At 44.6% G+C, this 26,853-nt stretch overlaps 3 protein-coding genes across 8 annotated transcripts in view; 1 reads left to right on the top strand and 2 right to left on the bottom strand.

The window, feature by feature from the left end:
- PLPPR1 (phospholipid phosphatase related 1) overlaps positions 1–8,904 on the top strand; it is a 115,481-nt gene extending 106,577 nt beyond the window's left edge. For all 4 annotated transcript variants that reach the window (XM_048290712.1, XM_048290715.1, XM_048290713.1 and 1 more), the window contains exons 6-8: positions 4,113–4,289; positions 6,212–6,343; positions 7,625–8,904. In XM_048290712.1, the coding sequence (XP_048146669.1) occupies positions 4,113–4,289; positions 6,212–6,343; positions 7,625–7,657 (342 nt within the window). In that variant the 3' untranslated portion in view covers positions 7,658–8,904. The remainder of the gene's footprint in view (positions 1–4,112; positions 4,290–6,211; positions 6,344–7,624) is intronic.
- A 1,644-nt stretch (positions 8,905–10,548) lies between these two features.
- On the bottom strand, positions 10,549–12,224 carry LOC125319491 (39S ribosomal protein L50, mitochondrial-like). 3 transcript variants are annotated; one of them, XM_048290720.1, is made up of 2 exons: positions 12,079–12,224; positions 10,549–11,301 (listed from the first exon to the last, which is right to left on the bottom strand). In XM_048290720.1, exons 1-2 carry the CDS (start codon positions 12,213–12,215, stop codon positions 10,905–10,907), a joined length of 534 nt encoding a protein of 177 aa, XP_048146677.1. In that variant the 5' UTR covers positions 12,216–12,224; the 3' UTR covers positions 10,549–10,904. The 3 variants fall into 3 exon arrangements, 2 of the variants coding, with proteins under 2 accessions (XP_048146677.1, XP_048146676.1); XM_048290719.1 differs by having other exon boundaries at positions 10,549–11,304; XR_007200753.1 differs by lacking the exon at positions 12,079–12,224 and adding an exon at positions 11,536–12,070 and having other exon boundaries at positions 11,210–11,301.
- A 2,726-nt stretch (positions 12,225–14,950) lies between these two features.
- ALDOB (aldolase, fructose-bisphosphate B) lies at positions 14,951–25,044 on the bottom strand. Its single transcript, XM_048290711.1, has 9 exons — positions 24,943–25,044; positions 18,457–18,578; positions 17,963–18,174; positions 17,319–17,373; positions 17,009–17,169; positions 16,697–16,780; positions 16,036–16,210; positions 15,696–15,895; positions 14,951–15,457 (listed from the first exon to the last, which is right to left on the bottom strand). The coding sequence occupies exons 2-9, from the start codon at positions 18,566–18,568 to the stop codon at positions 15,362–15,364; spliced, it is 1,095 nt and encodes a 364-aa protein (XP_048146668.1). The 5' UTR covers positions 18,569–18,578; positions 24,943–25,044; the 3' UTR covers positions 14,951–15,361.
- Positions 25,045–26,853: the final 1,809 nt, after the last annotated feature.

A 26,853-nucleotide genomic window follows, 5' to 3' on the forward strand; every position in this document is an offset into this window, starting at 1 on the left:
TGAAGTCACCTTCTAGAACTAAAAATGTTGCCATTTGTCTTTTCTTTGTCTGTCAGCTGGGAATAACATGAGCATTACACAAGAAATGCACTGTTCATATCCAGCTTTGCTTAATAACTGTGCTGTGCACAATTTTTTGAGAAGTCTCTTGCTGATTCTAATATGCATGATAATGTGGCCTGCTGAACATAAAACACAGGTTATTTGCTTAGTAATAGCTGTGTTTTTCATAAAGCTGGAGAATTGAGCCATGGAGCAAGAAAAATAAAACAGGTACAAGGTGAGGAGGCAGAAGAATGGAATCAGCACAGACACTGGTTTTCATTTTATAAATGTCTGTTGAGATCTGGGAGTCTCCTCCCTTCGCTGAACCTCAAGTATTCTGTGCAGGTGTCTCTGTACTCACTTGTTCATTGCTCTGCTACTGAAAACACTCCCACTGTGACTGATTTGGCTTTGTGGGTTTTGGGTGTTTGTCTTTTGTTTTTTAATAATCTGGGGTTTCTATTTAATCAACTGGACTTTTCTTTGTCACCTGCTAAAGAAGCTGAGGAGAACCCAGAGCATCACTTCTGTGATCTCTGCAGGTGGAAATGAATCTTGTATGCCTAAAGCAGGGGAAAGAGAAAAGGCCCTGGCTTCCATATTTATAAAAAAATAAGAATGTCATCTAAAGAAGTTTTATCAGTCTTCCAGAATGATCCCAGGAAGAGATGGCAGTCCAAGTGCACAGTGCAAGCTGCTGTGCACTTAGAAACATAGGAATTTAAGTTCCTTTTCCAAGGAAAAAGAAATGGCTGGAAAAAGGGATCACTGTTCCATGTTCCAGTATCAATCCAGATGATGGGATGTCAATCCTAGTTTCAGCATTGATCCACCTGCATTGGCCCAGCCCATGAGATGTCCAGGGTCCTGGGGGCACTGCCTGGGCTTGGGAGGATACCTTTTTATGGGCAGGTTTCCCCACCCCAAAGATGGGTTTCTCACTTTCTATGACAATTAATTGTCATATGCAGTCTTGGTCTTGGGTAGTCTTAATCCCACCCTATAGCCCATACCCATTTCCTGTGCTGTGTTGTGGTTGTTTGTCACAGAAAAATGCCCTATCTCTGCCTGGCCCCCCTTCTCCAGCCAAAACTTGATCTTTCTCATGGCCGTGTTAATAACAACAGTCCTTGGTTATTACCAACAATTCTTGTCTGTTATTTCCAACAGTCCTTGGTTGGCTCCACGGCCATCTGGTTATCGGTGTTTGAGACATCCACATTACCCCCTTATCTTTGGGGAATCAAGCACTCAAAAAGATCTCACTTTGGACCCTTCTTTAGGGTGTCCCAAAAGAGTGGGCTTTAATTATGGTAGTTTTCTATCCTGGCTGCCACCTGAATCAGTAATTTTCTTTGAAAGTTCAGCAACAAAAATATGATTCCACTTAGATTGTTATTCAGGCAAGAAAAATAATTTTCCAAGGCTGTTCGTTAAAAAACAGGTCCCCCTCAGACACCTGTTAGTTCCTGGGAACAGGCAGTGCTTCTGATAAGCTCAAGAGAGGCTTAGTCAAGCTGCTGTTTGCCAAGGCCAAAGCTTAACGAGTACTTTTCAGATCAGAGTGCAGCCACGGGAGGGGGAAAGAGATGCACCACCACAATCCATCCCATGACTGTAGTGAGCTTCTCTGGGTCTCTACACCTGGGCATGAGTCCTCCAACATTTGGAAATGCTGAATAGCAGAGAAGACCACAGCAAATACCTTCTGCAGCTGTGATCAATTCAAGGCCTTGGCACTTGAGCAGCTGCACTGAGCATCATTGTCAAAGGCTCTGCTTCTCTTTTACTGTAGGAATCTCTATGGTAAAAGAAAAGATTGTCTGTAAAACTTCTAGGACATAGACTTTTGCAATATTGGTATGAAATTTTGAACTTTCTAAGGGAAATAAACTGTCACAAATCTCCTTACTTTCTGCTGAAGGGTCAAGACAGATTTCTTCCACTGCCTTTCTCATTATAAATATAACATGTGTTCTAAATATATGCATATATTTGCATATATATATAAAAATATAAGTATATGTCTATTTTAAACTTGCAGACAAAAAAGCCTCCTTGTCTATGATTTTGTCTCTCTGAAAAAAATGGGAGAGGAATCACATGCAATAAATGCTGTTGTCACACACTGCATATTGCTAAATACACTAGTTGAGTGTACTGATAAGATCACAGCGAAGAAGCTGAGGAGATAAATTTTACAGTTAAATCACGTGTAGTTTATTTTTTAATATGTTCTACACATGTTTGTATATTCACTTCTTTCCTCCTCCTCCTCCCTGGTTTTGACATTTAGAGTTTGTAAATAAATTTACACTATGAATAGCATTGTGGGAAATTTTCAAGAACATTTGCTCTATGTCGGAAACCATATGTAAGTGTCTTTCACTGAGATTTTGGTCTCTTGCACAAAACTCTGAAACCATGCTCTAAAGGTGGGTAGGCACTGTGAGAATCCTAAAAAATATCTTGGCTTTTGGGCCTGGACAATAAAGAACAAGCTGCAGTGATTGGGAAGTCTGATCAGAATGGAGCAGCTCTCCCAGTTATTTCTGAACTCAGTGCGTGACTTAGGGATGAACTGGAGCCCGCCCTCTGGGAAAACAGTTTGTCTTGTTTAAAACTCTCCTCACGGGGGTTTAACAGATTTCCCTCAGCAATCTGTTTGCATGGTTGATTACACTCATTGCTAAAAATATTCTTTTTACTACAAGTTTACATTTTCTTGCCGAGACGTGTGAAACACGTACTAGTACAGATACTTCCTATCTGTGACAAAGAGAACCCAAAGATCCAGCTTCATCTCATACCTGTAAGGAAACAAACCTGTGTGGGTTGTTCCCTGCAGCTGGAGTTCACAGCTGTTGCAGCAGGACTGCATTCTTACTTTACAGAAGTGATGGGTTTTCCTTCGGACGCTGCAAACAGCAGTCGTGCTTCGGTGGGGAACAGGAAAGCAATCTGGCTCCCTATTGCTCGATTGAATTGACTAGAAGGAGTGCACAGGGTGAAAGGGTGGGTGGTAATTATTCACGCAGTGGCAGTGGTTTTATTTTTTTCCTATTGTTTCCAAAGAATCTTAACGTGAGTTTTGGTGGTAGGTGCAGCTCAACCTGCCAGACAAGGCTGGGGCAAGGTTGCCGCCTAGTGCTCACTGTTAGCTGTCATAAGGCATCTGCTGCAGTCAGGTTCAGGTGTGAAAAGCAAAGCAAGCAGGAACATCTCAAATTATCAAAGCTTTGGAAATCATGGAGGCTTACATACTTGTTGGCTGAGAAGGATTTTAATTAATTGCTTTGCCATCAGGCTCAGTTTGCTTGATCATTGTTATTTTGTAGCTCTGGAATTAAGGACTGGCTGCTAACTGTGACCCACATATTTTTACTCCCTGTCAGAATGTATTTAAAAAAAAAAAAAAAAAAAAACCAAGAAAAACAACAACAAACTGCCAGAAACATGTGGGGTTCATTAAAAAATATTTGGAAAATAGTGAAACTTCATGCTCCAGAATTACATTCTCAAAATCCACTGTTTTGAAAGAAACCTCTCTCATACTGTGTTTCCTTTCATCTTGCAGGGAAAATGGCTGGAATGGTTTCTCTCAATGTTCTCTGTTCCTTAAACTTAATACCATCCAGGAAACTGGAGCAGTTAGTTCGTACAGATTCTAAGCACTACATCTGCACATTACAGTTTCTCCAGGAGTATAAGCATGAATTCCTGACTCCCTTTGCAAACATTTAGTCATGTGCATTCAGAGCACATGTTAGCCACCACTCGAGCCAGTACTTGCACAAAATCAGCAAAGCTGAGCCTGTGCATACCTGCTCAGAAAAGGTCAAGTATGTAAATGCAAGGGGATATTTTCCATCATTTGACAGTATTGGTTTTGTTCTCCTAAAAATGTTCTGTGAATGACTTTAAATCTCTTCCTCCATTTTCCAATGCCTTTTTCTTTAATGAATGAGAGGGTTTGTCACATCCTTACTGATTTAGGATTTGTCCGGGTGGGAAAGATGCATTTCTGGTGAAGCCCCTTTTTATTTTTGGCTTTCCCTTTCTTCCAGATGTACATCACAAGCACAATTAAAACGAAGAGTAGCAGGCTAGCCAAGCCCGTGCTGTGTTTGGGAACTCTGTGTGCTGCCTTCCTTACTGGGCTAAATCGAGTGTCTGAGTATCGAAACCACTGTTCGGACGTGATTGCAGGCTTCATCCTGGGGACTGCTGTAGCCTTGTTTCTGGTAAGTCCATCAGTCCTTCTGTATTCCTTTTAAAAACACCATGATTAAAAAAAAAATGAAAAAAAAAATTTGCTAATTGCTTGTAGACTGCAAGATCTAATTCTAGCCCCATCTAATTAAATGTATTATCAGAGAAAATCCTAATATGAAATCAGGTTCATACTAACGGATAAGTCTAGTATGGTAGCATTTGTACGTTTTATATATTTCAATTATTTTAATTACTCCACATGTTCCTACTTGATCTGTTCTGGAAAATGCTGCAAAAGGTGGTGTAGATTTCAATTTCAAAAGGAGGGCTTGCTTGAGACTCCTTCTCTGGGACACTTCTGTTGCAAAACCCCTCTGTGTGCCTTGTATCTGGCAAAAATGTGAGGTTCAGGGCGTGAAATGTGAGGTTGGGGCTCTGAGCTGTGATGTGTGCTCAGACCATAAAAGAAGTGCAATAGAAGGGAAGGTCAGGATGAACTCCTTTGGAGACAAAACCACCTCACTTTGCAGCTTTTAGAGTCAAGCTGAAATCCTTCCCCCCCTCACAGGATAACCAAACGCATTGAAATATATCAAAGGCCTTCCTGCAGAATCTGTGAAGAGCATCTCTCCGGACTCTGAGTGTAACTAGCTCTCCTGTGGGCTGTGTAGTTTAAGTGTTTTGTTTGGTGAGAGGTCTCTTGCTGAGGATTTCTGCACGCAGCAAGCAGTCCAGGTCATTCTCACTATTACCAAGAAATGTGCCTGGTTCCATTAATCAAAATATGCTTCAAAAGTATCCACTTCATAGCAACAGACACTTTATCCCCATCATCAGGAGGGATTAGGTTTCAAAGATCTCTTAAATCTCTATTGTCCTGTCACTGATTTATTTTTCTATTCTGTACTTAAAACAGCAACAACAACAAACCTTCAAGTGTCATTTAGTCCTCTGCTCTCTTCAGATAAAAACATGTCTACAGCCTCTGACCTGAATCTCCTTGACTTTTATGTGAATAATTTGTCTGGTTCCCACTGGGAATGGCACTTCACATCTTGCCCATGCAATTTAAGAGGCAGTTGCCCCATCTATCAGGCCAGGGCAATCTGTCTGTGCTCCCAGTGCCTGTTGGTGGCAGTGACAGCCTGTCTCCAGAAGCATTTTGGCCTTGCAGACCTTCTGGCACCCTGCAGGTGTCACAAGCTGAATTTCAGAGTGGTGGAAGGGGTCTCCCCAGAGGGGTGCTGTCAGATCCCTGGCACAGATCCTGCTAGCACAGGACCCACCCAGGCTGCAGCCTGCTTCTTTCTCGGGTCTATGGCAGTGAAGGGGAAGAGCCAGCAAGGAGCTGGCTGTAGGAATCACTCCATCAGCAAACTGTGTACCTTTTTTTTTCCATGTCCTCAAGCCACACACTGCCATACATGGTTACTTATTGGCATCACCATCATCGTGTGGATGCTGTGAGTCTGGTCATGCATGAACGAGTGGTTTGTGGGATTAACACCACAGCAGTGGTGCTGGAAGCGTTGCAGGAATGGTGCTAAATGGTGTCATCCAGATGTGAGGGAGATCCAGCCATCCACGGAACTGTGTTCACTGCTTGGAAGTGACAAAGTCAGAGTCGGAAGGGAGTATTAGGCCAGTAAAGGACATCATTCGGGTAGCCTGTGGTTCTGGGATGATAAAGCATACATAGGGGTCTCTGCTGTGTCCAGTGTAAAATGTAAGAAGGCTGAGAATGGTCCGTCACCAAGGCCGTCATTGCGCCCAGCCGTGTCAGTAAGCACACTGCAGCCCAAGGCTGAGACAGATGATGCCTTGAACCCAAATCCATGTTAAATTCTTTGCAAAAACTGGCAGTTGTGACCCCCATGGTAATTTCCCCTCCAGGCTTTTCCTGAGGATGGAACACACTGACCTCACTCTGGTTTTTTTCTGCATTACACAGGGGATATGTGTTGTCCATAACTTTAAGGGCAGTCATGCAGCTCCTTCTAAACCGAAGCCTGAAGACCCACGAGGAATGCCACTAATGGCTTTTCCAAGAGTGGAAAGTCCTCTGGAGACACTGAGTGCACAGGTAGTGTACATCCTCTTAGCCAGACCATCACCAAGCATATTTTCTGTTGCAGCAGAGTAAAAAGTTGTTTTGTACCTAACTACACATGCCTCACTTCAAGCGCATTGAACAGAGTGAATCTGCATCACGGCAGTTTGTGTTAAGGCATTTATCCCTGAAACCATCAAATACTGTAGATCTTCTGCCCCCATACACATCCACAGCTAAAGAAGTAGGATTTCACATGCCTCACAAACTTTTGCTTAGAAGAATAGAAAACTGAGAGAAAAGTAAAAATAATTCTGCCTAATTACATTATGGAAAACTTCTGGCATATATGAGGGATTTAGTCTTTCCTGAAGATAAACCATTCTGTCCCAAAAAATATTAGAGATTAGGCTTTTTATCCTTATTACTGTTTAGTATCTTCTATAATAAGAAGAAATCATATACTTTTTTCTATCTCTAAGTCATCAGAAGATAAACTAATAGCCTTCTTTCAAGCCTGCAAAAAACAACTAGTGGGAACATCAATACTGATGGTGTTTCTGTTAAAACTACTAACTTCAAATACTTGTGTTGGCATAACTGCATTGTAACCAGTCCTTTCAAAACAGACAAGTCAATGCAACCTGCCAAGAAATTCTGGGAACAAGGAGAAATTGTAGTTTATGAGTTATCTGAAATACACCGTATTTATTTGTTCTTTAAATTGTACTTTCTTTATTAGATGGCCTGTCATTCCTCTACACGCGATGTGTGGCAAGATCAATAGCAACTTTCATTAAACAATTTGTGAAATAAACTGAAAAGAGGAATTAAAAAAAAAAAAAAAGGAAAAACACTTATGTCCGGAAATACTTGGCTTAATTGAAGAGTCAATTTTGATTAGGCAAAGATTTACTGGAAGACTTTCCACTAAATCTGCAGAACTGTGTGCATTAGATGTTTTCTTTATGGGTTTATAGTCCAGAAACTAAGTGCTACTTATATATCCACATTGTGTTGTATATGACAGAAGGGCTGAGCAGGTGAAAATATTCATGGGCTGTGAGAAAAATTTTGTCTGGTCAGCTGCTTATAGCTACTGGACTGTGAAGTGCAGGTAGGGACTAGACTTTAACTATTGATGTCCACTAGAAATCAACTAGATAATTTTTCTTAAATTATAATTAATGACCATACACCTACAACGCAGGTTTTATGAGCAAGGGTTTTTCCTGTTGCTTTTGCACACTAGGGTGCATCAGTGCCAGACTGCTGTATACAAACATTCACGTGTTTGCCTTTTCCTCTTTGCAGAATCACTCTGCCTCTATGACTGAAGTAACCTGAGATGGAAGATCGGCAGCCGAAGCTATTTTTTACTACCCTCCAGTAAAATACTCCAAGACACACAGTTACTAAATGTCTAACTGTGATGACCAGTATTATATTATGTCTAGTTAGAGGCTAATGTTTTGTACTTTTTTTGTATGAGGAAGTGATGTAGCTTGCCCTGATTTTTTGTCAGCTTTAATATTATTATGCCAGACTTTAAAAGCAAAATGGAAAAAGAACAAAAAAAACCCTTTTCTTGTTTAAAGTGTGCACTGAGGAACTACATCTATGGAATTGTTGATGTTGTTATGTGATATTTGTACACAAATTTTTTTCTTCTCAGTTTTGAATTTATATATCTTGGGGGGAAAAAAAATCACTTTTACCTTTTCTTACCATAAGAAGTGCTGGGTCAGATTCTCACCTGAGTAAACTCAGCATGGATCTGAAGTAATTGCATATATTTAATTCATATTAAAATAATGGTGATCAGGAATCTAACCTGAATGATACTATCAACAAGAAACAAAAATCCATCCTTGATTCAGTGAGCTACTTAAGTGTTCCCTAGGAATTTATGGACTTCAGTTACCACCCAGTTTCCAGACTAGAAGCATGTCCTTAAGCACCTCACTGAATCAAAGCCTGATTGCTTTGGTGTGGGTGATTGTGCCAGTTATTGAAGAATAACTAAAACAACATCCTTGGTCTGCAGTATAGACAGACTGGATGTCAAAATTTATAGTAGTAGCTGATAGCATGTGAGCTGACTATATCATCTCCCTAGACCCTCATTCCTCCCTGAGGCCCAGCTGAAGCTCCCAGTGAAACCTGGCTTCAGGAATTGACTATGGGGATATACAGCCACCACTGTGGGGCTGAGGCTGCGCTCTAAGTGTTTCATCACTTCATCATAGATTTGTGGGGTAACTAGTGACACTGGTGCAAAGGAAAAGTGACACCACTCCTTCACAGGGGGTGGCATTCCTTGGCATTCAGATTGGCATAGCCAAGAAGCCAGCTTTGCTGCCCAAAGTGTATTTTTTTTCTGAGGGGCTTTGACAAGTCAAAAACAAACAAAAAAAAAAGAAGACAGAAAGACAGAGAAAGCAAGAAAGCAAGCTGAGTCTGTAGTAGCAGTCTGCATTTTTTTTGTAAATTCTGCCAACCAGAATTTATATCAAAACTGCTATTTTACAATTTAACAACTTTGTCTAAGCATTACAAAGACAATTAAGTATGGGTTGGGGATGGGAAGAACAACATAAAAAAAAAAAGCCCATTTGCAATGACTAGAACTGGGGCAAAGGCTTCATTAAATGATTTTTCACTGTTTCTAGGATTTTCCTGCATCTCATTCTTCTAGCATGGTGATAACTGCTGTGTGTCTCCTTTAAAGAATGGAGCCTCTGTACTTTTACTGGGATGTTTACCTCACATTTCCATGTTGGTTCTTCTTGGCTTTTTTTTTTTGTATATTTTTTCCAAAACAGAAGCAAAAAAAAAAATTATCAAAAAAGCAAACACATGAGCCAGTCTTTCATTTGCCTGTGAGAAAATCTGGAATGTCTGTGTCTGGTCTTGTGGTGTTTCTTCCTTCTTCTGAGTCTACTGATGTCTGCTTCTGGCTTGGGAATACAAGGATCAGACTTGGGCCATGCTTTCTGTGACCATAAGGAGCTTTTGGTAAGTGTTCTGGGTCCCTCACTACAGCTGTAATCAAAACTCCAGAGGGAAAAATCTGTTCTGAATCATTTTAAGAAATACCCTCCCAAGCTAGCTTTTTCACACTTTCTTCAGATCTTCACTACTGGTTTGGCCTAAAACAAACAAAGATGCATGGATGTTTATTTATTTGTTTATAATTCAATTCAGTTGAAGTGACAAACCTTTGAAAGCCCAGGGATAAAGTGATTAAGCACCTAGAAGCCTTGCCCTTCCACAGCACAGGCACTGTGTGCAAGACTTTGAGGTCATTTCAGATTTCTGCTTTTTCAGCTTGTTACAAGCAGTTAAATGTTTTGCATCTCCAATGCCCATGTCTGATCCTCTTCCCTTGTAGTCCAGTCCCTGCAGCTGCCTGTGCTGATGGAAGCATGAGGTCTGCACTTCCAAGGGACTGATATGTCTGAGATCAGGCAAATGGCAATTTGACTCAACTCAGACAGCAAAACACAAGACAAGCTGCTGCTGAGCTCCTTTCTTGCCTGTCCTAATTCCCAGTCCAGCTTTTCACTCTGTTCTGATCACGTTACATGAGCTGTCAAAGTTACATCCTGGGAGAGACACAGAAGGGGGAATGAGCACGAAGTGCACCTACCACTGAAAGTGTTTTCTTAGATGATGAGTGTTAAGAGGAAACAAGGAGGTGCAAGTATCTCTGTTTCTGATGGGAAGACATAATTTCATGAAAAAATAACTTCCAATTCATTGCTCCCAAATAGCCTTTGAAGCCAAGAAGCTGACAAGAGTCAGCCATTTGTCAAGCTGTGGTTTCCTATAAGCTACATGGGAGGGATTTGTGAACATTCAGCTTTCCACGTTCACTTACCCCAGTTCACCCTGCAGTGGAACATGTAGGTGTACACTCACACTGTTCTGTAATTCTCCAAGAGTCAAAAGGAGAAAATAAAGGGTTCCTTCAATTTCTTCAGAGCTTTTGAGAAGAAAGCAGCACTTGAGAAGTTGCTCAGTTAAGAAACTGAGCACTGTAACACACAAATGCAGCAGTGCCTAAGTGCGCTTCAGGCATCTACACGCTGAAAGAAAGCAGGGGAGCAAGGGTTCAGGGCACAGAGTGCTACAACCAGGACATTTTTGGACTATTCCCAGAAAGATCACACACAGACTCTCAATCTCAGTGGAAACAATTTCTGTCATAGAAAACACTCATAAAGTACCATGCATTTCTCACACTGTTGCATTTATTTTCTTGTCCTCCTGACTTCCCTGCTTGCCTCCTGATTAAAAGCAGACCTGCATCATCAGTTAAAGACAGGAAGAACAATTAAACACACAGCCAACTTGTAAGAAAAACTAACATCCAAAGAACTTAAAAGATGGGGCCCTTAACAGACATTGGAGAATTCAACAAGATGCCTCGATGGCAGCTGATTTTATAGGGCTGTTGGAGACTTCACCATTACGGGGTGAAGAGATTTCAGTGAACCTTTATTAGTGAAATTCACAGACCTCACCCCAGCGGGAGGGCTCTGCTGCTGCCCTGCAGCACAAGCCAGGCACGGGGACGCTCCACGGGGACTCACTGCTGCCAGATGATTTTCAGGTTCGGGGGAAGCTCTGCGGCCGCGAGTTCATCGAACTTGGTCCCGTCCTTCACGGGGGTGCGATAGAAACCCAGCACGTCCCCGGCGCGGCGCAGCTGGTGCAGCCGCGAGTTGGGCACAGCGTGGCCCAGCTCTGCGGCCAGCTGGGCCAGCAGGCGATGCTTCAGCCTGGTCTCCCTCAAGGGAGTCTGCTGCCAGTCCTCGGGGACACACGGCCCAAAGACCTCCCTGACGTGGGACTCGAGGCAGGTCCGCAGGTTCTCGGGAGGGAGGTAGCTCCGGCTGCGCGCCGGGGGGCAGATCAGGCTGCGCTCACTCCTCTCCTCCTTCTCAGGAGCTGCTCCGTCTGCTTCCACGTCTTTCTCCTCCTTCCTGCTGGCACCGGAACAGAAACATTTTCAGCCTCTGGGCTACTCAAGACAGAGTCAGAGCACATTTGTATTCATGGTGATTTAAATCAGACTCAGTCCAGACAGTTCACACATCCCATGGACACAGCAGGTCCATTGTCCATGAGGAACAGAAGTGCCCAGGCAGGGTTTGGCTTTCCCCAAGTGCTGCTCACCACACAGGCTGCCTCTGCAAGGCAGTCACCCACCCACTCACCTTATTTCACTGGTCTGAGTGAAAACAGCACTTTAACCCGACTAATTACTTGTTTCCTGTTACAGCTCCATGTTCTAATTTGCTGTGGATAAAAACCACAACAGAAAATAACCACTACTACAGAAGAAAATCAGTGCCCACCTGTAAAAAAACATCATCACCAGTTTTAAGTAAAAAATTTGACTTTCTCATCTGCCACAACTCAGTCAACAACGCACGCGTGGTTTCACGTAAAATGTTAAGAGAGGAATTATTTTTCATTCCTGTGAAATCCCTCTTTTCCCACTCGTAATAAAAGCAGTAACAGCACTAAAGGCTCCAACCCTACACCACTGCACCCGCCCGCCAGCAGTGCACCTCGTGGGCGCTTGCTGAACCTGTGGAGTCTCCTTCCCTAAGGGCATTCCAAAGCCGCCTGGACAAATCCTGAGGGACTTGCTCAGGGGGTGTCCGGCTAAGTGACCTCCAGAGGGCCACGGCCCGGTGAAGGCCCAGCATGCGGACAAGGCCAGAAGCCACCCCCAGCTCGTGCCCTGCGGGTACCTGCGGCCGCCCCAGAACGCCCTGAGCCCCGCCGGGCCGAGCCCCGGCAGCCGCTGCCTCGCCGCCCGCAGCGCCCGCAGTGCCGCCATGCTGGAGGCGCGCCGGGCGCCTTCCCGCGGCCACCGCGAGTGACGCATTTCCGTCGCGCCCCGCAAAGCCTCACGGGAAATGTAGTCCGCCCCTCAACCCCCCACCCGCCCTTGCCGGGAAACGCGGAATGTGTGAAAATTTCCTTCGGGAAGGATGTTCTTTGATGTTTGGCCTCTGTGTTCTTTCAGGCCTAATCGACAGGAAGGGATATTTTGTACGCGTAACAGAAAGTAGCCAACAAGCTCTAAGTGATGCCCAGGTGTTGGAAATGCAACACACTTCTTGTCAGAATGGCCTTGTTGAGGTGTAGGCCTTGACAGGCTTCCGTGGTCTGTGAGCTAGGGGAGGTTAGCAAGGCTTGGGAAAAAGGACGTAGCACTGATGGTGGACACAAAGAATGCAGATTTTATGGGCACAAGGACATTTGGCAGAACCCCCTAGACAAGGAACAAACTAATAAAGCCAACGCAGCAACCGTGCTGAATCAGCTCCAGTGGGGTAAAGGTAATTCCAGCAGGGGCAGATGACGGCCACCCACTCAAGAAACCACTGACTGAAAAGAAGAGAAAGACTGAGCATGCAGGCTAATCACCATGAGAAGTGAGACAATCACTACCCAACAGCAGACTACTAATTATTATAAAAACTAGGTAACTTGTAGTCAATGAACATTAATTCCTTTGTTTACTATAATTTATAAATAGGGAAAAACAATCGTGATGCTGATGCTTGCTTATAAAAAAGAGTGAGAGGGACTTTCTACGCAGACAGATAGTGACAGGACAAGGGGGGACAGTTTTAACCTAGAAAAGGGAAGAGTAAATATTTGAAATAAATTCTTTACTGTGAGAGCAGTGAGGTCCTGGCACACTTGCCTAGAGAAGCTCTAGATGTCCCATCCCTGGAACTGATCAAGGCCAGGTTGTACAGGGCTTTGAGCAACCTGGTCTAGTGGAAGGTGTCCCTGCCCATGGCAGGGTGGTTGGAACTGGATGAGTTGGAAAAATATTATTTTTAAGGTCACTTCCAATGCAAACAATTCTGAGATCGATCTTAGATCAGAGTATCAGTAGGATGCTGCTCATCAGGAGCAGAGATTTCACTGAATGCAGGTACATGGAGACCCAGAGGACCACAGCTGAACCAGGAAAGAGGTGTTATTCCTGACACCAGCATCAGCCTCTGGAGTGTTTTTTGGCAAACCACTTGCTCTTCGTTCATTGTCAGGAGAGACTAAATGCAGGCCTTAATTATGCAGTGACTGGATCCACATGAAGGCTTTTGGCTATTTATTTATTGCCTCTGTGACACACTGGTTACTAAGGCAGGGGACACGGGGAGGTGGTTACAGGGCAGTGACTTTGCCTGTTTTCCCTGTATTTGTTGGCAGGAGCAGAGAGTCCCTGTGGCCAAGAGGAGCAGCCAGCAGAGAGGGATGACCTTGAAAGAACATGGGGTCCTCTGGGTTGCCTGGCCCTGGCTGTTTAGGGAGCTGCTCCAAGGTCTCGTGAGTTGATTGGTGTAGCACGTAGCCAGGCAAATATTCTTATATAACCTTGGCCTGCTGTTTTTGCCATTTATGCCTTTTTTCATGGCAGCCATCTGACTGTGCTTTAGCTAACAAAGCTCATGCCTTTAACAGGGACACAGCAACGTGCCAAAGGTCAGACTGCTGGTTCGCAACATCAGCCTCATTATACAAGCTACACAACAAGTACACTAAGATGCCTTCCTACATGGTTTTGCTAATTATTGTGTAAAATGCCACTGTAAAGATGATTTGTAAGGGCAACCCTTTTTGCTGTGCATGTGGCTGTAGCCACATCCACTGACCCACAGCACCCCATGTCCTGGTGGCGAGGTACTGATGTGTAGCATCTCCGTAGTTATGGCCCCACAAGCCTTTGTTCTCCTAATTTGATTATTTGATGTTGGTTGGTTCACGTTTTCTCTTCCTGTTTTATGCGTTAGATGTTGACTATGTAACTATTAATAAATAGCCATATTCAATATGCTTATTCATAGGTTCTAGAAAGTTCCCCCCTACTCGACACCCCATTGGCCTCCCGTTGTAGACCCCTCCCACAAGTCACTCCCATTGGGTACCTCCTTGCTAACCCCACGCCTATCGCTGTACCTGGCTGGCTGTTACCCTTGTCCCCACCTTTCTTCCCTGAGTATAAAACCCCTTGACCCTCTGTTAAACCTGCTCTTCGTCCCTGGAGTTTTCATTTGTGATAAACGTGCTCGTGGAACCGATATGGAGAGTTTCTCCTTCTTCTTTGCCTCCGCCTGCACGCCTTTGCAGCTCAGCTTGGGATTAGCTTCCCTCGGGTGAGGAGCTCGCTCACCGACTGCGGAGTTGCAGTCGGTGAGGGTGCAGTCGGACTGCCGGGCTTTCCCCTGCTCAGCGTGTAATGGTGATTTGTAAGGGCAGCCCTGACTCAACCTGTGCAAGCCTAACACAGTGTGTGGCAGCCTCATCTCACCGGCGATGGTTCTCCAGAGACATGAGATGTTTTGAAGGTAGCGTTGTCTGTCTGTGGCCTGTGTCCCGAGCACTGCTTGCTGTGTACATCTTCCAAGTGGTTTTTTTGTGTCTGCCAGACTTCTGTTGGTAGGATTAACCTCTCCAGCTGTGTCAGTACTGGGTTATTTCCCTTTGATATCCTCAGTGTTTCCCAAGCTCACCAGCTGTAACACTTGGTGACTTAATCTTTGCAAAGACTACTGAAAGATACTGTAAAGTTTACACAAAACAAAAAGAGTTGTGAGGGAGAGATTAGTTTTCAATTACTGTTTTATTGACATGATTGAATATGCAGGTTTTATAATTCAGGATTATGGCTGCAAAATGGGGTAATGGGCAAAGGTAGCTACTTGAATTGCTAGGGAACTACTGAATCTGGCTGCTATTTCAGGGACTGAGTTTCAAATTGAGGGAGAGTGGGTTCATGATTCATTGGCAGCTGTTGTTTGGTGTTTGGAAAGAATTCCCTTTCCTTGCAATGTGCAAATGAAACAAGAATATCCCCTTGGTAAATTGTGGGAGTGAAGGGTGGAGAGGAAGCTAATCCATTTTATCTCCATTGTGGTGTAGGGTAAGGGAAATTAGATTTCTATGTTTTTCTTTCATTTCTGAACATCTTCCACCACGTGAGAAGAGACAGGAGGAAGGAAGGTTCCTGCACTTTCAGTAGGTGTAGCTGGCAGTGAACAGTGACTGTGTGGCAGCTGTGTCAGTCTTCCCAGACAGGACATACTGTCCCCTGCAAGCCAAACTGTTAATCTGAAAAGGGAAAAAAAAAAAGAGGGGGAAACAATCAGCATGGAGTAAGAAAGGCAGATGTGGAAAGAACAACCAGAGGGAGTAAAGAACGACCAAGCAAGGCAGAAATAACGGAGTAACGCCCCTGGTGAACATGAAATGCCAGGAGAGGTGGGATCAAGAGGAGCCTTAGGGAGGTGACAACATGTGTCCCTTCACGGAGAGCAGCTCTTCTCTGTGCTGGGGGGAAGCCTCGTACCTGTGCCCGCTTGCGGAAGGCCTCCTGTGCAGCCTTCTTGTTCTCGGTTTTGCCCAACCACGCAGCCAGGGCAGAGGCTTGCAGGGCTCTCCCGTAGGAAAAGGTCAGTTTCCAAGGCTTAGGGAGAGGGGACTGATTCATGGCATTCAGGTTGACAGAAGCCTCCTCTTCACTCTGACCTCCAGACAGGAAGCAAATTCCTGTAAGACAGAGGTTTCAAGGCTTAGAAACAGAGTGTTCCAGCTACCTCAGTCCCTCACCTTTAGGTGCCAGAGGAGCAGACATGTCAGAGGTGGGAGAGAGAGTGGGAATGAAGAGATAGGAGTGAATCAGGAATCACCAGGAACAGCAGCAGGAACGGTGCGGAGGAGAGTAGTGACAGTTGCTATGGCTATATCCTGAGGGGTGTACTTCTTGGAGCAGGAATGCCCAGCCGTCACCATGTTGGGTTTCAGCAGTGTCCCTTCCAGGTACACGTGGTGATCATTCAAAGCCTTGTAGACAGCAGCCAGAACCTTGAAAACAGGAGGAATGAATACAGACCTCTGCTCAGATCTTCACCTCAGCCTGCTGTGGAAAGACAGTTTATTCTTTGGTACTGCAGCAAGATCTAGTTGAACTTTGCTTCCTCATGAAATTTATCTCCGGGATTGCAGTTGTGGAGACCCCACTGCTTTTGAGATGACCAATAATACAATTGTTCATATTTACAGGATTTGTCCTTGCCAACTGAGGTACTGAAATTGAGGTAATTGGGTTTGGTCCTGATACCTCTTCTTGAGATTGAGAGTGCTTATATTGCCATTGAAATAAAAATCCAAACACATGGAAAATACTCTTGGATTTTCTATTAGTTTGCTATTTGCCTAGGAGCAGCTGATTTTTGTGATGCAGTTATGAAGTACATTTTTGATCAAACTTCTTTGAGATCTGTGAGCACAAACTGCACAAAGTTTAGCTGCTGATTTGTGAGGGGGAGGACAGAGGGAGGAATCTCTTACCTTCTCTGTGACATACTGACAGCGCTGGAGATCATGGTCTCCATCAGGCAGGATTTCTGGCTCCACAATGGGCACCAAGCCATGCTAGGAAAAGAAAGACAGGGGATTCTTTAGAGCTATGGAAGTAAAACTGTTCTTGTTGTTTGCCCTGAGTTTAGTGGCATTCCTTTATGCTGCACTGCCCTTCCTCCTTGTCTTCCCCAAAACCCTCACGGGGATTCTCCTTTCGAACTACCTAGCATGTTATCACATGCTAGGGAACAGTGAGAAGGGGCAGCAGCATCTCAGGAGAGGTTGCTGGAGGGGAGGTACCTGCTGGCAGATGCTGGCATAGCGCGCCAACGTGTTGGCATTCTCCTGGATGGCAAGCTGAGAGGGTGTTGTGCTGGTGATCTTCAGCACTGCACGCCACTTAGCAAAGTCAGCACCATCTTTTTTGTACTGGGCACAGCGTTCAGCCAGCCCATCCAGCCCTGCAGAGGGAGAACAGTGCTTCACTGAGAGCTGCTCTTCAGCACAGAACTCTGCAAAGTCCCATGACTCCAGCCAAGGCTGCGTCTCAGGTGAGTCACCCTATGGCTTTTGCTGGGCCTTAGCTTAGGCTCCTTAGATCTCTCCTTACCTTGGATGGTAGTTTCTCCATTTGTCCCTGCTAGAGGTGCTGTGCCTTTATCCAGCTGTGGAGGTCAGAAAAACAGGAAGGGTTACAGAAAGGTGGGAATCAGTCTCATTCTTATCTTCTACCCATGTCTAGTCTGTCTTTGAAGGCTGACTGTGAGTAGAGTATGGACCTTAGCATGCTCAGGGTGCAAAGGAAGGAAATGTTAGAGCAAAGGGGAAGAAAAAGGAGTGAACTGGGTAAGGGAGGGGCAATGTGTATGTAGATGCCTGCAGGCAATGGCTCAAGAACTCTGTTAGATGTGGAAAGAACTGGATTTAGGTTACTGCATGGAGAGACTTATTTGCAGTGAATGGTGAGTAGATGGGAGTTGGTGTATGAAAAGTTCCAGCATCTAGTGCAAATGTGTGTCTAGTTAGTTGCACAAAATCAATGCAGAGAATTTTAAAACCCAGGACAAAAAGGGGGGGGGGGGAGGGAGAGGGGGGAGGGAGAGGAGGGGGGGGGGGGGAGAGGGGGGAAGGAGATGGGGGGGGAGCGTTCTTTAGGAGAGAGTGCAGCCCCAAACATCCCAAACATCATTTTCTCTGGAAATTGTGTTTGGATTATGGTGCCAGCCAGGCACATACACACATACAGATACCCACCTTAATTCCCACCACAATGCCTTTTTCCTTGATGAGTGCTGGGAATGGCTTTCCATTGCTGTCTTTCTGATAGAGGGTCTCATGGAAGAGGATCACGCCCCCAATACTCTGGTTGATGGAAGTGTCCGAAGAGAAGAGGATCTCTCTAAAAGCTCGGCGGTTCTCCTCCGTGTTCTCCACATTGATCCTCTGCAGCCTGTTCCCCATGGTACCTAGTGAGGTAGACAAGGGCCAGACAAAGGTTTCTAGGCTTGGCTGGCCTCCTGGTCCCAGTAAGTAGCAATGAACTGGGGCTTCAGTTCAGAACTTCCCTTCTCAACCCATAGTTTGTAAGCTTTTGTTTTTATAGCTGCAGCCCTGCCTGGCTGAATTGTTTCTGCTCAGACAAGAGTTTCTAAGTGTTTTTCATCTACTCCACTGATTTCAAATATGAAGCAAAACTGAAAGGAAAAAACATCTTGGGTACTGCTAACTGATTGATGTCCAGAACTCACCGACTGATTCATCTGCAGCTAGGATCCCCTTTCCTGAAGCCACAATCCGCTGAGCAGTGTCTGAAAGAGCTTTCTTCTGCTCTGGAGACAGTGCTGGGAACTGGTGGGTCATGTTGACTTATCTGTGGGAGAGAATCACTGTTACAAGCTGGGGGAGACTGTGAACCAATGACATGACGCATTCCCAGCGCAGGGCTCTTGGTGCTTGTGTGGTCCATGTTATCATAGGTATATGACCAGAAATCCATTAGAATTCTTCTAGGCTTGGTGTGGGTGGAAAAACTAGAGAGAAATGAAGGACACACGTCCTGCCACATCCGTCTAGAACCAAAGTGGGAAAGACTCTTCAATTTACCTGGATTTGCTCAGAAAATAAGGAAGGTTAGTCTGTCATAAAAACATGCACCAAGTAACAAGTATGCAAATTGCTGACTCTGCAGACTTTTTGGTTCCCATCAGTTGAATGCCAGTTATTCCACTGCTTATCTTTACACATTTCCTAGCACTGCCCTTTTCTATTTCCGGCCTGTGTTGGCAGTATTTGCTGCTGTGTCTGGTTGACTTTCCATCACCAACCTTTTGCCTTGGTTTGTAATTCTCCTCCCTATGGCTGCCTTCAGAACTGTAATGCATTGCTTCCTCTGCAGAAGACCTGGGCTCTTAGGAGAATTCACCCCTCATTTCTACCTTTTCAGCTGTGGCAGAGGCTTACCAGCTGTAAATATCCAGCGCCTGAAATCTGGGTTCTGTCTTGATATGACAAAATTCTTGGTCTTACTAAAGTTTTGGTTATATGGCATTAAATTACAGTTTCTCTGATCATCTGAATAGCGCAAGTTACTTTCTTGAGTGTATAAGCCTGTTAGTCTGAAACAGAAAAACTCTCTTCCTTCAGTTTATCATATGGAATAGTTAAAGCAACACCTGTATTTTCATCAGTGGGTGGTAAATCCAGAAGGTGATTAATTAAAACAACATAAAAGATCTCAAATATCATGTTCCCCTCCAAAAGGCCAGGCCTCTGTATAGTGTTTGCATTTTCTATCCCCACACGCTGCCTGAGAGAGGAGTGAGAACATGCCACTTCCCATTTCATCAGAGATGGCCAGAAAATATTTTGCCCCATATAAATATGTAGGCAGCCAAGTCCAACTTCTTATTTCCCTGCACACAGATGCTGTGTTGCCAGGGAATCCTTGTCTTATCCTCTCTGCTGAAGGGCATAATGGGGAGAAACAACAAAGAGTCTGTCTGTTACTCATGATAGGGTACAGAGTTCTGTATAGCATGTCAAAGGGTGCCAAGATTTTCTGGCAGCGGTGCCATCAGAGTATGGTAACAGCTATACCTGATTCATAGCTGAAGGTACTTTGGTACTGGTAATGTTATCCTGCAACATTCAAATGGCATTGTCTGCCAGTACAGATCAGTCAGATGCAGTGTCCAGATGTCTGCTTTACCTCTTTGTGAGCTGAGGCTGGAATTTTTCACATGCAGCTTACCACAGTGAGTCATTTTAGGTCTAGAGGGAAGTTGAAGGAGTGCAGGATGAAGATTGTGTGAAATTAGGGGGAGTTCCCTGCTTTTCAAAGGACTGAAATACCTTCTTGCTGTGGTCCTGGTGAAACAGGCTTACCTTTCTCTGTATGCCAGGCTGTGGTCAGAACTCTGGGAACCATCATTCTACTGTGGTGATCACAGCTCCATCACGCTCAGCTCTTGGCGTTTTCAGATCACCCAGAAGAATTTGAAAATCTGTGCTTTATGCTGCTTAATAGCTACTTAAGTTCAACTACAACTTTCCTTATCCCTCACCTGCTTTCTGTGTTGGATATGTCTTAGAAAGAGGAAATTGGCTTGTTATTATGATTACTGTAATAATAGTTTGGTGATGAGCACCTCAGTTAAAACCACACTACTGTTAAGTAAGTGGTTATGCAAAACTATAAGGAATTGCTCCAGTAGTTCAGAGTCTCTGTGGACAAGACTGGAAAATTGTGCTCTGGCAAGAATGTGATCTTTCCAAGGTCAAAGCTAATGAATTGCTGAATCAGGGGTGGGTTTTTAGAGCTGCAGTTTGGAGCTGTGTTACAGCACCAGGAGGTGTATCCAGGTAACTTTGAATCCAGCTGGCTGGAATGCAAGATCACTGGTCGCTGCAGTCGTGTTATGATGGGTACACTTTCTTTCCAGCAATGCAACAAACAATGAGACTAATGTCTGCTCTATCTCACTTGTTCCCAGTGTTTGTCTAAAGATAACAAGGAGACACTTATCACTCAAAACCAGCCTGCAAGGCAAATTTTCAAAATACAGAAATACCAGTATTTTCAAAATACGAAATACAGTGAATAATGCTGTTCCAATTGAGTACTCAGAGAGACTGAAACAACAAAGTGTAGTTTCAGAGTGATGAATTGGAAGACAGCAAATTATCTCATTGAGTGTGAAGAAGCAGGTGGAGGTTTGCCCAAAGTCTCCTCAGAATGATCTTTAAGGCCATAGTGAGTGGTTCCCAGCTACCCGGCTGAGCTACAGGGACGAATAAAAGGTACAGTGTTTCTAGCTGAAATGGTGAAGAAATGAGGGCAAAAGAACAACTGTAAACCTTATAATAGCTTAAAGGTGCAGAATGTTCTAGTACCCTTGATTCAGGATTTTCTTTTTCTGTGGTACTTTCATGTGAATCATAATCTCTGGGAATCTTCATGTCTGCCTTCAGAAAGGGTGTCTCTGCTGTAAGGTCCTGCTCTGAGCAGGGGAGCAGGCAGAAGAGGAGTGGAGAAGCCTTACACTTCAGTAACATTTCACACAGCTGCCTTGTAAAGAGTAAGCTCCCAGCACATCCACAGAAGTGTTAATGCCCCTTCTTAAAGAGCTGGATATATCACCTCACAGCTCCTGAGAAAAAGGCTGCCACAGCTGCACAGCTCATTTCATTCTTCGAACAAAGCCTATTTGTCTTACTCTGATTTATCTGTTTAATTTGACAACTTTTCCAGGAAGAAAAAAAGTTCTAATGATCTATGATCTCAGTAACTGGGAGTTGTCCCACCATGAAGATTTTTCAAGAAACTTCATTTTTATTTACCCATTTTAGGCTGTGGGCTAAGTGTCATAAGCTCAAGTGATTTCACATTGATTTTACATTGTATGAATACAATGCATTCCCTCTATAGTATCTGCTTATATATTTTTTTTAAGTAGAATTAAAAAAGCCCTCAAAAGAATAAAACTGCACAACCCCCCCAGCTTTGTAGCTACCTAGAGTGCTTGTCAGGCTTCAACAGCTCCTTAAGCACACAAATTTCTTTGTTCAGCCCCCGGCCTGTGGCCAGCAGGAGGTGGGGGTGTGGGGACAGCACAGTTGTAAAAGTAAATACTGTAATGCTGAAATCTCGTGTTTTTCTCAGCTGCCATAAAAGAAGAAGCGCTGAGGGGAAATGCGTGATGGCAGCACAAGCACTGCATCCTGTTAATATTAATAGTGAGAACCAAAGAGCAGAGTCAAGATGAATAGGAGAAGGAACACTGTTACATTTCGCTTCCAATCATCTTAGAAACTTTAATACATCCGTGGCATCTTTTCTTTCCAAGCACCCCAAGCGACTGGCATCTTCTAATCTTACTTTAAATCTCACCTGAGTCCTGGCTTGCAGGTGGGAAAAGACTGGATCAGAATCTCTAAGTTTTTCTCTTGGGTCTCCTCACTGCCTTCTTTTATAAAATTGATTCCAGAAGTACAGGACCAAAGTTTTAAATAACAGTTTGTATCACACACATGTAGCTTCTTCCTTTTCAATTACTAGTAAACACAGCCCTTTAGCACCATCTCTGACAGTTGACAATACAAACTCTGAACACAAGAGATTCTGCTTCCAAAGAACAGGGTTTGAAGAAGAAGCAGCTGAACGTACAAACAGATAAATACAGTTGGTAGGGACAATGAAAAGTATTCAAAAATTTAGTCTACTGCATGTACACAGTAGACATGTACAGTCTACTGCATGTACACATTGAATTTACTTCTCTTTTGCGCTTGTATGCTTAGAAGAGGTAGACAATGAGTTAGGCACCTTGTATTCTCACTGCAGTTGATATCTGTGGTTACTGGCCTCACTTCTCTGTGGAGCTCCGTTAAAAAGCTGTTTCTAAATAAGTCTGGTTCCTTGGGCGTGGTGAAAACAGATGGGTATGAACGGCTGGGCAAGCCTGGCCCTGTCCTGCTGACAGAGCACATTCTTATCTAGTTGGCAGAAGACACACAGCTGGCAGGACTACTTCATATGCCTGATTGATGGGCAGCCATCCAGAGGAGCCTAGATGTGGGGGTGGGAAGAGGCCAACAGGAGCACCATGCAGTCCAGCCAAGACAAATGCCCAGACATCGTGTGGGGTGCAGAGCCCTGGCAGCCATTCCCCCAGGACTGCTGGGATGAGGGAACAGGTCTTTGGGGGTGGCTGAAGGCCCTGTCAGGCAGCAAGCTGAATAGGGGCCCAGCAGCAAGGGCTCAAGAACTTGTGTGAGCAGGGGTCTGGCCAGGAGAGCCAGGGGAGGACAGGGGTGATCCCCCTTGGCTCAGCAGTCTGTAGGTAACATCTGGGTTCTGCATCCAGTGTTAGGCCCCTGCAGTACAGGAAAAACACTGACAGACTGTATTAGTTCAACAGATGCTACCAAGAAGGTCAGTGGCTGCAGCACTTGCTCTGTGAGGAGAAGCCTGCAGGGCTGGGTCTAGTTCAGCCTCAAGCAGCGATAGCTTCAGGGGCACCTCTCAGCAGCCCTCAGTACCTACAGAGTGTGATCGAAGAGGCAGAGCTGGGCTCTTCACAGAGGCTGTGGTGGGACAGTGAGAGACAACAGGCACAAGCTGAAACTAAGAAGATTCAGACTGAATATGAAGAAATTTTTTTCACTGCTAGGACAGCCAAGCAATGTAGCAGATTGACAAAAAAGGCTGCAGTGTCTCCATCCTTGGAGGTTGCCAAGACCCACCTGAATAAAGCCCTGAGCACCTTGGTCTGACCTCGTGTCTAAGCCTGCTTTGGGCAGGGGGTGGTTGGACTGCAGACCTCCTCTGTCCCTTTCAGCCTGAATTACCCTGTGACTCTCTGTGAGTACCTGCTTCAGGGAGTCAAGGTGGAAGTGGTGACTCCACTAGCTATGAAGGAGCCTTCAGGAAAGAACAGGATGTTTCTCCCATCATTGTACCAAGATGAAGGTTTTGAGTTAGTAAAATGTTTTCATTTCTGTGTTCTAAAAAGTCTCAACAGTATGGGACAAAAATAGATGCTCAGACTTCTGTCACCTAGGAAAAGGGACAGATGTTTTTGATTGGCATACTAATGTCACCACCTCCATAGGTCCTTTGGGACATATGTGAAGGTAAATTGCTTGGGATTTTTTGCTCTCTGAGTTGTTTTACCATCTTCCTGTTCTGTCTAGAGACCTTGATTCAACACCCTGTCCCAGGTGGAGCTGCAGATCTGAAGTTCCCTGTCCTGATTCCCATGTTAGCCTCAGAGCTACACTCAAGCCATGAGCAAATGTATCCCTATTTCATTTCCCTAGCAACTATGCAAGGAGGTTATGTATTCAGAGACCTGTGCTCTGCAGTCAGTGCAGAGCACTCAGAATGGCTAGATGTGGCTGAGGTGGCAAGAAGATGGTTTCTTGGAAGCAAGTGTTAATAGGGAGAAGCTACTTCTCTTTCAGGGCTAGACTTTTCTCAGGGAAGGTGAATAATTGCTGTTAAGACTTGCATGAGAATTCAAGTCTTGTATTGCCACCAGGGTAGGTTGGGGGAAGCAGTGATGAGAGTCTCAGGTGGGCTAAATAGTTTTGGGTAAGCACATGGGATAGTTGAGAAAGTGATGGAGGATCACAGACTCAGTGAGGATTTGAGCTGGTTGAGCAATTTTGTATTCTGGCTGTTCACAGCTTGAAAGGTTACAGCCTAATGCAAGAGTTTTGTTTTCCTGCACTGCAGACCTTGCACCCCCCTGCCAGAGAATCTTATCCGCACCACTGCACTAATGCTTCAGAAGAAGCTGCCCGACAAACACAGGTAATTGCGCTGCTGTCGGCACTGATGTCTGTCAGGACCAGCTGCCTTCTCCAGTCATGCTCTGTTCTCCTTGCAAAACAGAAATTAGTGTACACCACAAGCAAAAACAAACACAAAACAAAGCGACAGAAAGCAATGCGGGTATGTTATTGTTCTGGTCCCCTTAGACGAAGGATCCACTCACTCCAGGAGTTCCAAGTGACTAAGCTAAGTTAGAAAGCCAGTGTTAGCAGCAAATGGATCACTTTGGAAGACCACTGCAGAATGGCTGAACGCTTATTTCTCACAAGCTGTTCCTGAAACAAAAAAATTAAAACCAAAAACAACTTCCCAAGCCCACTGTAGATAAACATACCAGGTCTCAGTGGCTGATATATATACCAGCTTTACAGTTTAGAAATTAAATTATTATGCTTACTTGTTTGTGGGCAGTGGCTCTGCTGCTACAAGCTTCTGGTGTGATGTTTGCAGGCAAAGAGACCGGGTCCTTCTAATCACTAACTTTTATAAAATTCTTGGTGGGGCTTTTTTTTTTCCCCTCCCCCTTCACTCCTTCATTGTCCCTCCTCCTCCGCAAGCTGTCCAGGGAGGTGTCACTGCTCAAGGTCAGTCATTGGCTATCAGACCACCACCACGCACCTCCAATGGGACCTGGTCATGCTCCTGCTGTTCCTCCCCTTTCCCCTCCCCTGCATATATGAGGCCATTCATGCAGTGAAACAGATGTTTTCCAGTTATTTCAAACTATTCCTTCTCTTTCTAAAGCAGATGAAAAAGAACTACAAGAGAAACCACGGAAATTGCTTACAGGTATCTTGGGCACAACTTTATCATTTAGGGTTAGATCTTCTGAAAGCTTATACTTGGGAAACTGCAGGAAGAAAGAGGAGAAAATAAAATGCAGGAACAATGCAACAGATCCTTAACTGGCATGAGATATCATGGTATCATTTCAGTGGCTTCCTAAGAGTTACACTGCTTTTCCTCACTGGAAAGTCTAGCATGGAAACATATTTTCCTTTTCCAGTTGGTATATGGAAAGGCAAAATGTGATGCTACAGTGTCAGGTTTAATGAAAGAGCAAGTTCTGATGTCCTGTAACACAGTGTACATGTGAAAAAAATGGTTGTCAGACCAGACATGCCCACATGGAGGTGCACAGCTGCAAACCAGATTTTCCCACCCAAATCCCACTGACATGCCCACCCATATTGCAGCGACATACAGACTTCTGTGTTGCTTAGCAAAGTTTTTCAGTGAAAAATACTGATGCTGTACAAGCAGTGTACCAGCACTGCAGTTTATATGAATCCACACAACAGCCATTCACCAAGTCCAGACCCATAGACTTGATTATTTGCTTTATTTTCTTTCTCCCCATCCTGCAGACCAGTACTCCTGGAGGGAAGGACAGCACAGGCACTGCTGGACAAACATCATACACTCAGGAGCAACACCCTCTGCAACCTTGGACATTGGCACGTTTTTACCACAAAGACCCAGTGTTTGCCTGAAGAATGACGTCGTTTCTCCGTTTGTTTGGCTCATGCAGTGACCCCTCTGGCCTCCACATGGACAGGGTGAGACACCTGATTTCTCTCTCTGCAATACTGTCCTCCCTAGGGCACTTCCTCACTTTGTCCTTGAGCCTCTCTTGTGCCTCTGCATGCCAAGGTCAGTGCTTGTAGGAAATCTCAGGAAGCTGCCAGCCTGACAGTCAGCAGAGAAACCTCTGCAAGAGCTGAGAGCGCCATCCAGTCGAAGGCCTTGTGCCTGTGTTCCTCTGTTTTCTTGCACGTTGCCCTTCCTGACCCATGCTGTTTTGCTTTTTCTTGCTGAAGGGTGCTGTGGCACATAACATGGACATAAAGCCTTCCCTGCTTTACAGTGTTTGCTTTACATTCCGTTTCTCCCATCCTCAGAAAGACAAACCCCATGCTGTGTTAAAGTTTCTCCACCACAACAGAGGCATCTAAGATAGATTACAAATATTTTTAATGACATACATTATCTAAGACCCTCTTGAGACCAAGAAGGTGTCATACTGGTGGTCTTCTTCTTCAAAACCAGAGTTTGGGTCCTGTTGTTCCTGGTTTGGCTAGAAGCTGACACAGGAGGGAAGTACTTGGAAGTGTTTTTTTCCCAGTGTTGGCTGTGATATGGTCTGACAGGCTATTACAGAAAATCTGTGGGAGTCTTCTTGAAAAAAAGCAGTGTCAGACACTTAGATACCACTTTAAATAATCCCCTGCAGCCCAGCTTGCATTCTTAACTCTTTCAGAAGTATATAAAAGTATTTACAGGTGGATGCTTGCTGTTATGAGCCTTT

Source organism: Corvus hawaiiensis, chromosome Z (genome assembly GCF_020740725.1).
Source record: "Corvus hawaiiensis isolate bCorHaw1 chromosome Z, bCorHaw1.pri.cur, whole genome shotgun sequence".
NCBI lineage: Eukaryota > Metazoa > Chordata > Aves > Passeriformes > Corvidae > Corvus > Corvus hawaiiensis.

Excerpts from the sequence above, each read along its gene's own strand:
- ALDOB (XM_048290711.1), bottom strand. The coding sequence starts at position 18,568 with ATGACCCACCAGTTCCCAGCACTGTCTCCAGAGCAGAAGAAAGCTCTT. Across the intron at positions 17,374-17,962 it reads GCATTGTGGTGGGAATTAAG|CTGGATAAAGGCACAGCACC; the intron begins GTGGGTATCTGT and ends TGACCTCCACAG. Across the intron at positions 15,896-16,035 it reads CGTTCCTGCTGCTGTTCCTG|GAATTTGCTTCCTGTCTGGA; the intron begins GTGATTCCTGAT and ends TCTGTCTTACAG.
- LOC125319491 (XM_048290719.1), bottom strand. The coding sequence starts at position 12,215 with ATGCGTCACTCGCGGTGGCCGCGGGAAGGCGCCCGGCGCGCCTCCAGC. Across the intron at positions 11,305-12,078 it reads GCGTTCTGGGGCGGCCGCAG|CAGGAAGGAGGAGAAAGACG; the intron begins GTACCCGCAGGG and ends TTCCGGTGCCAG.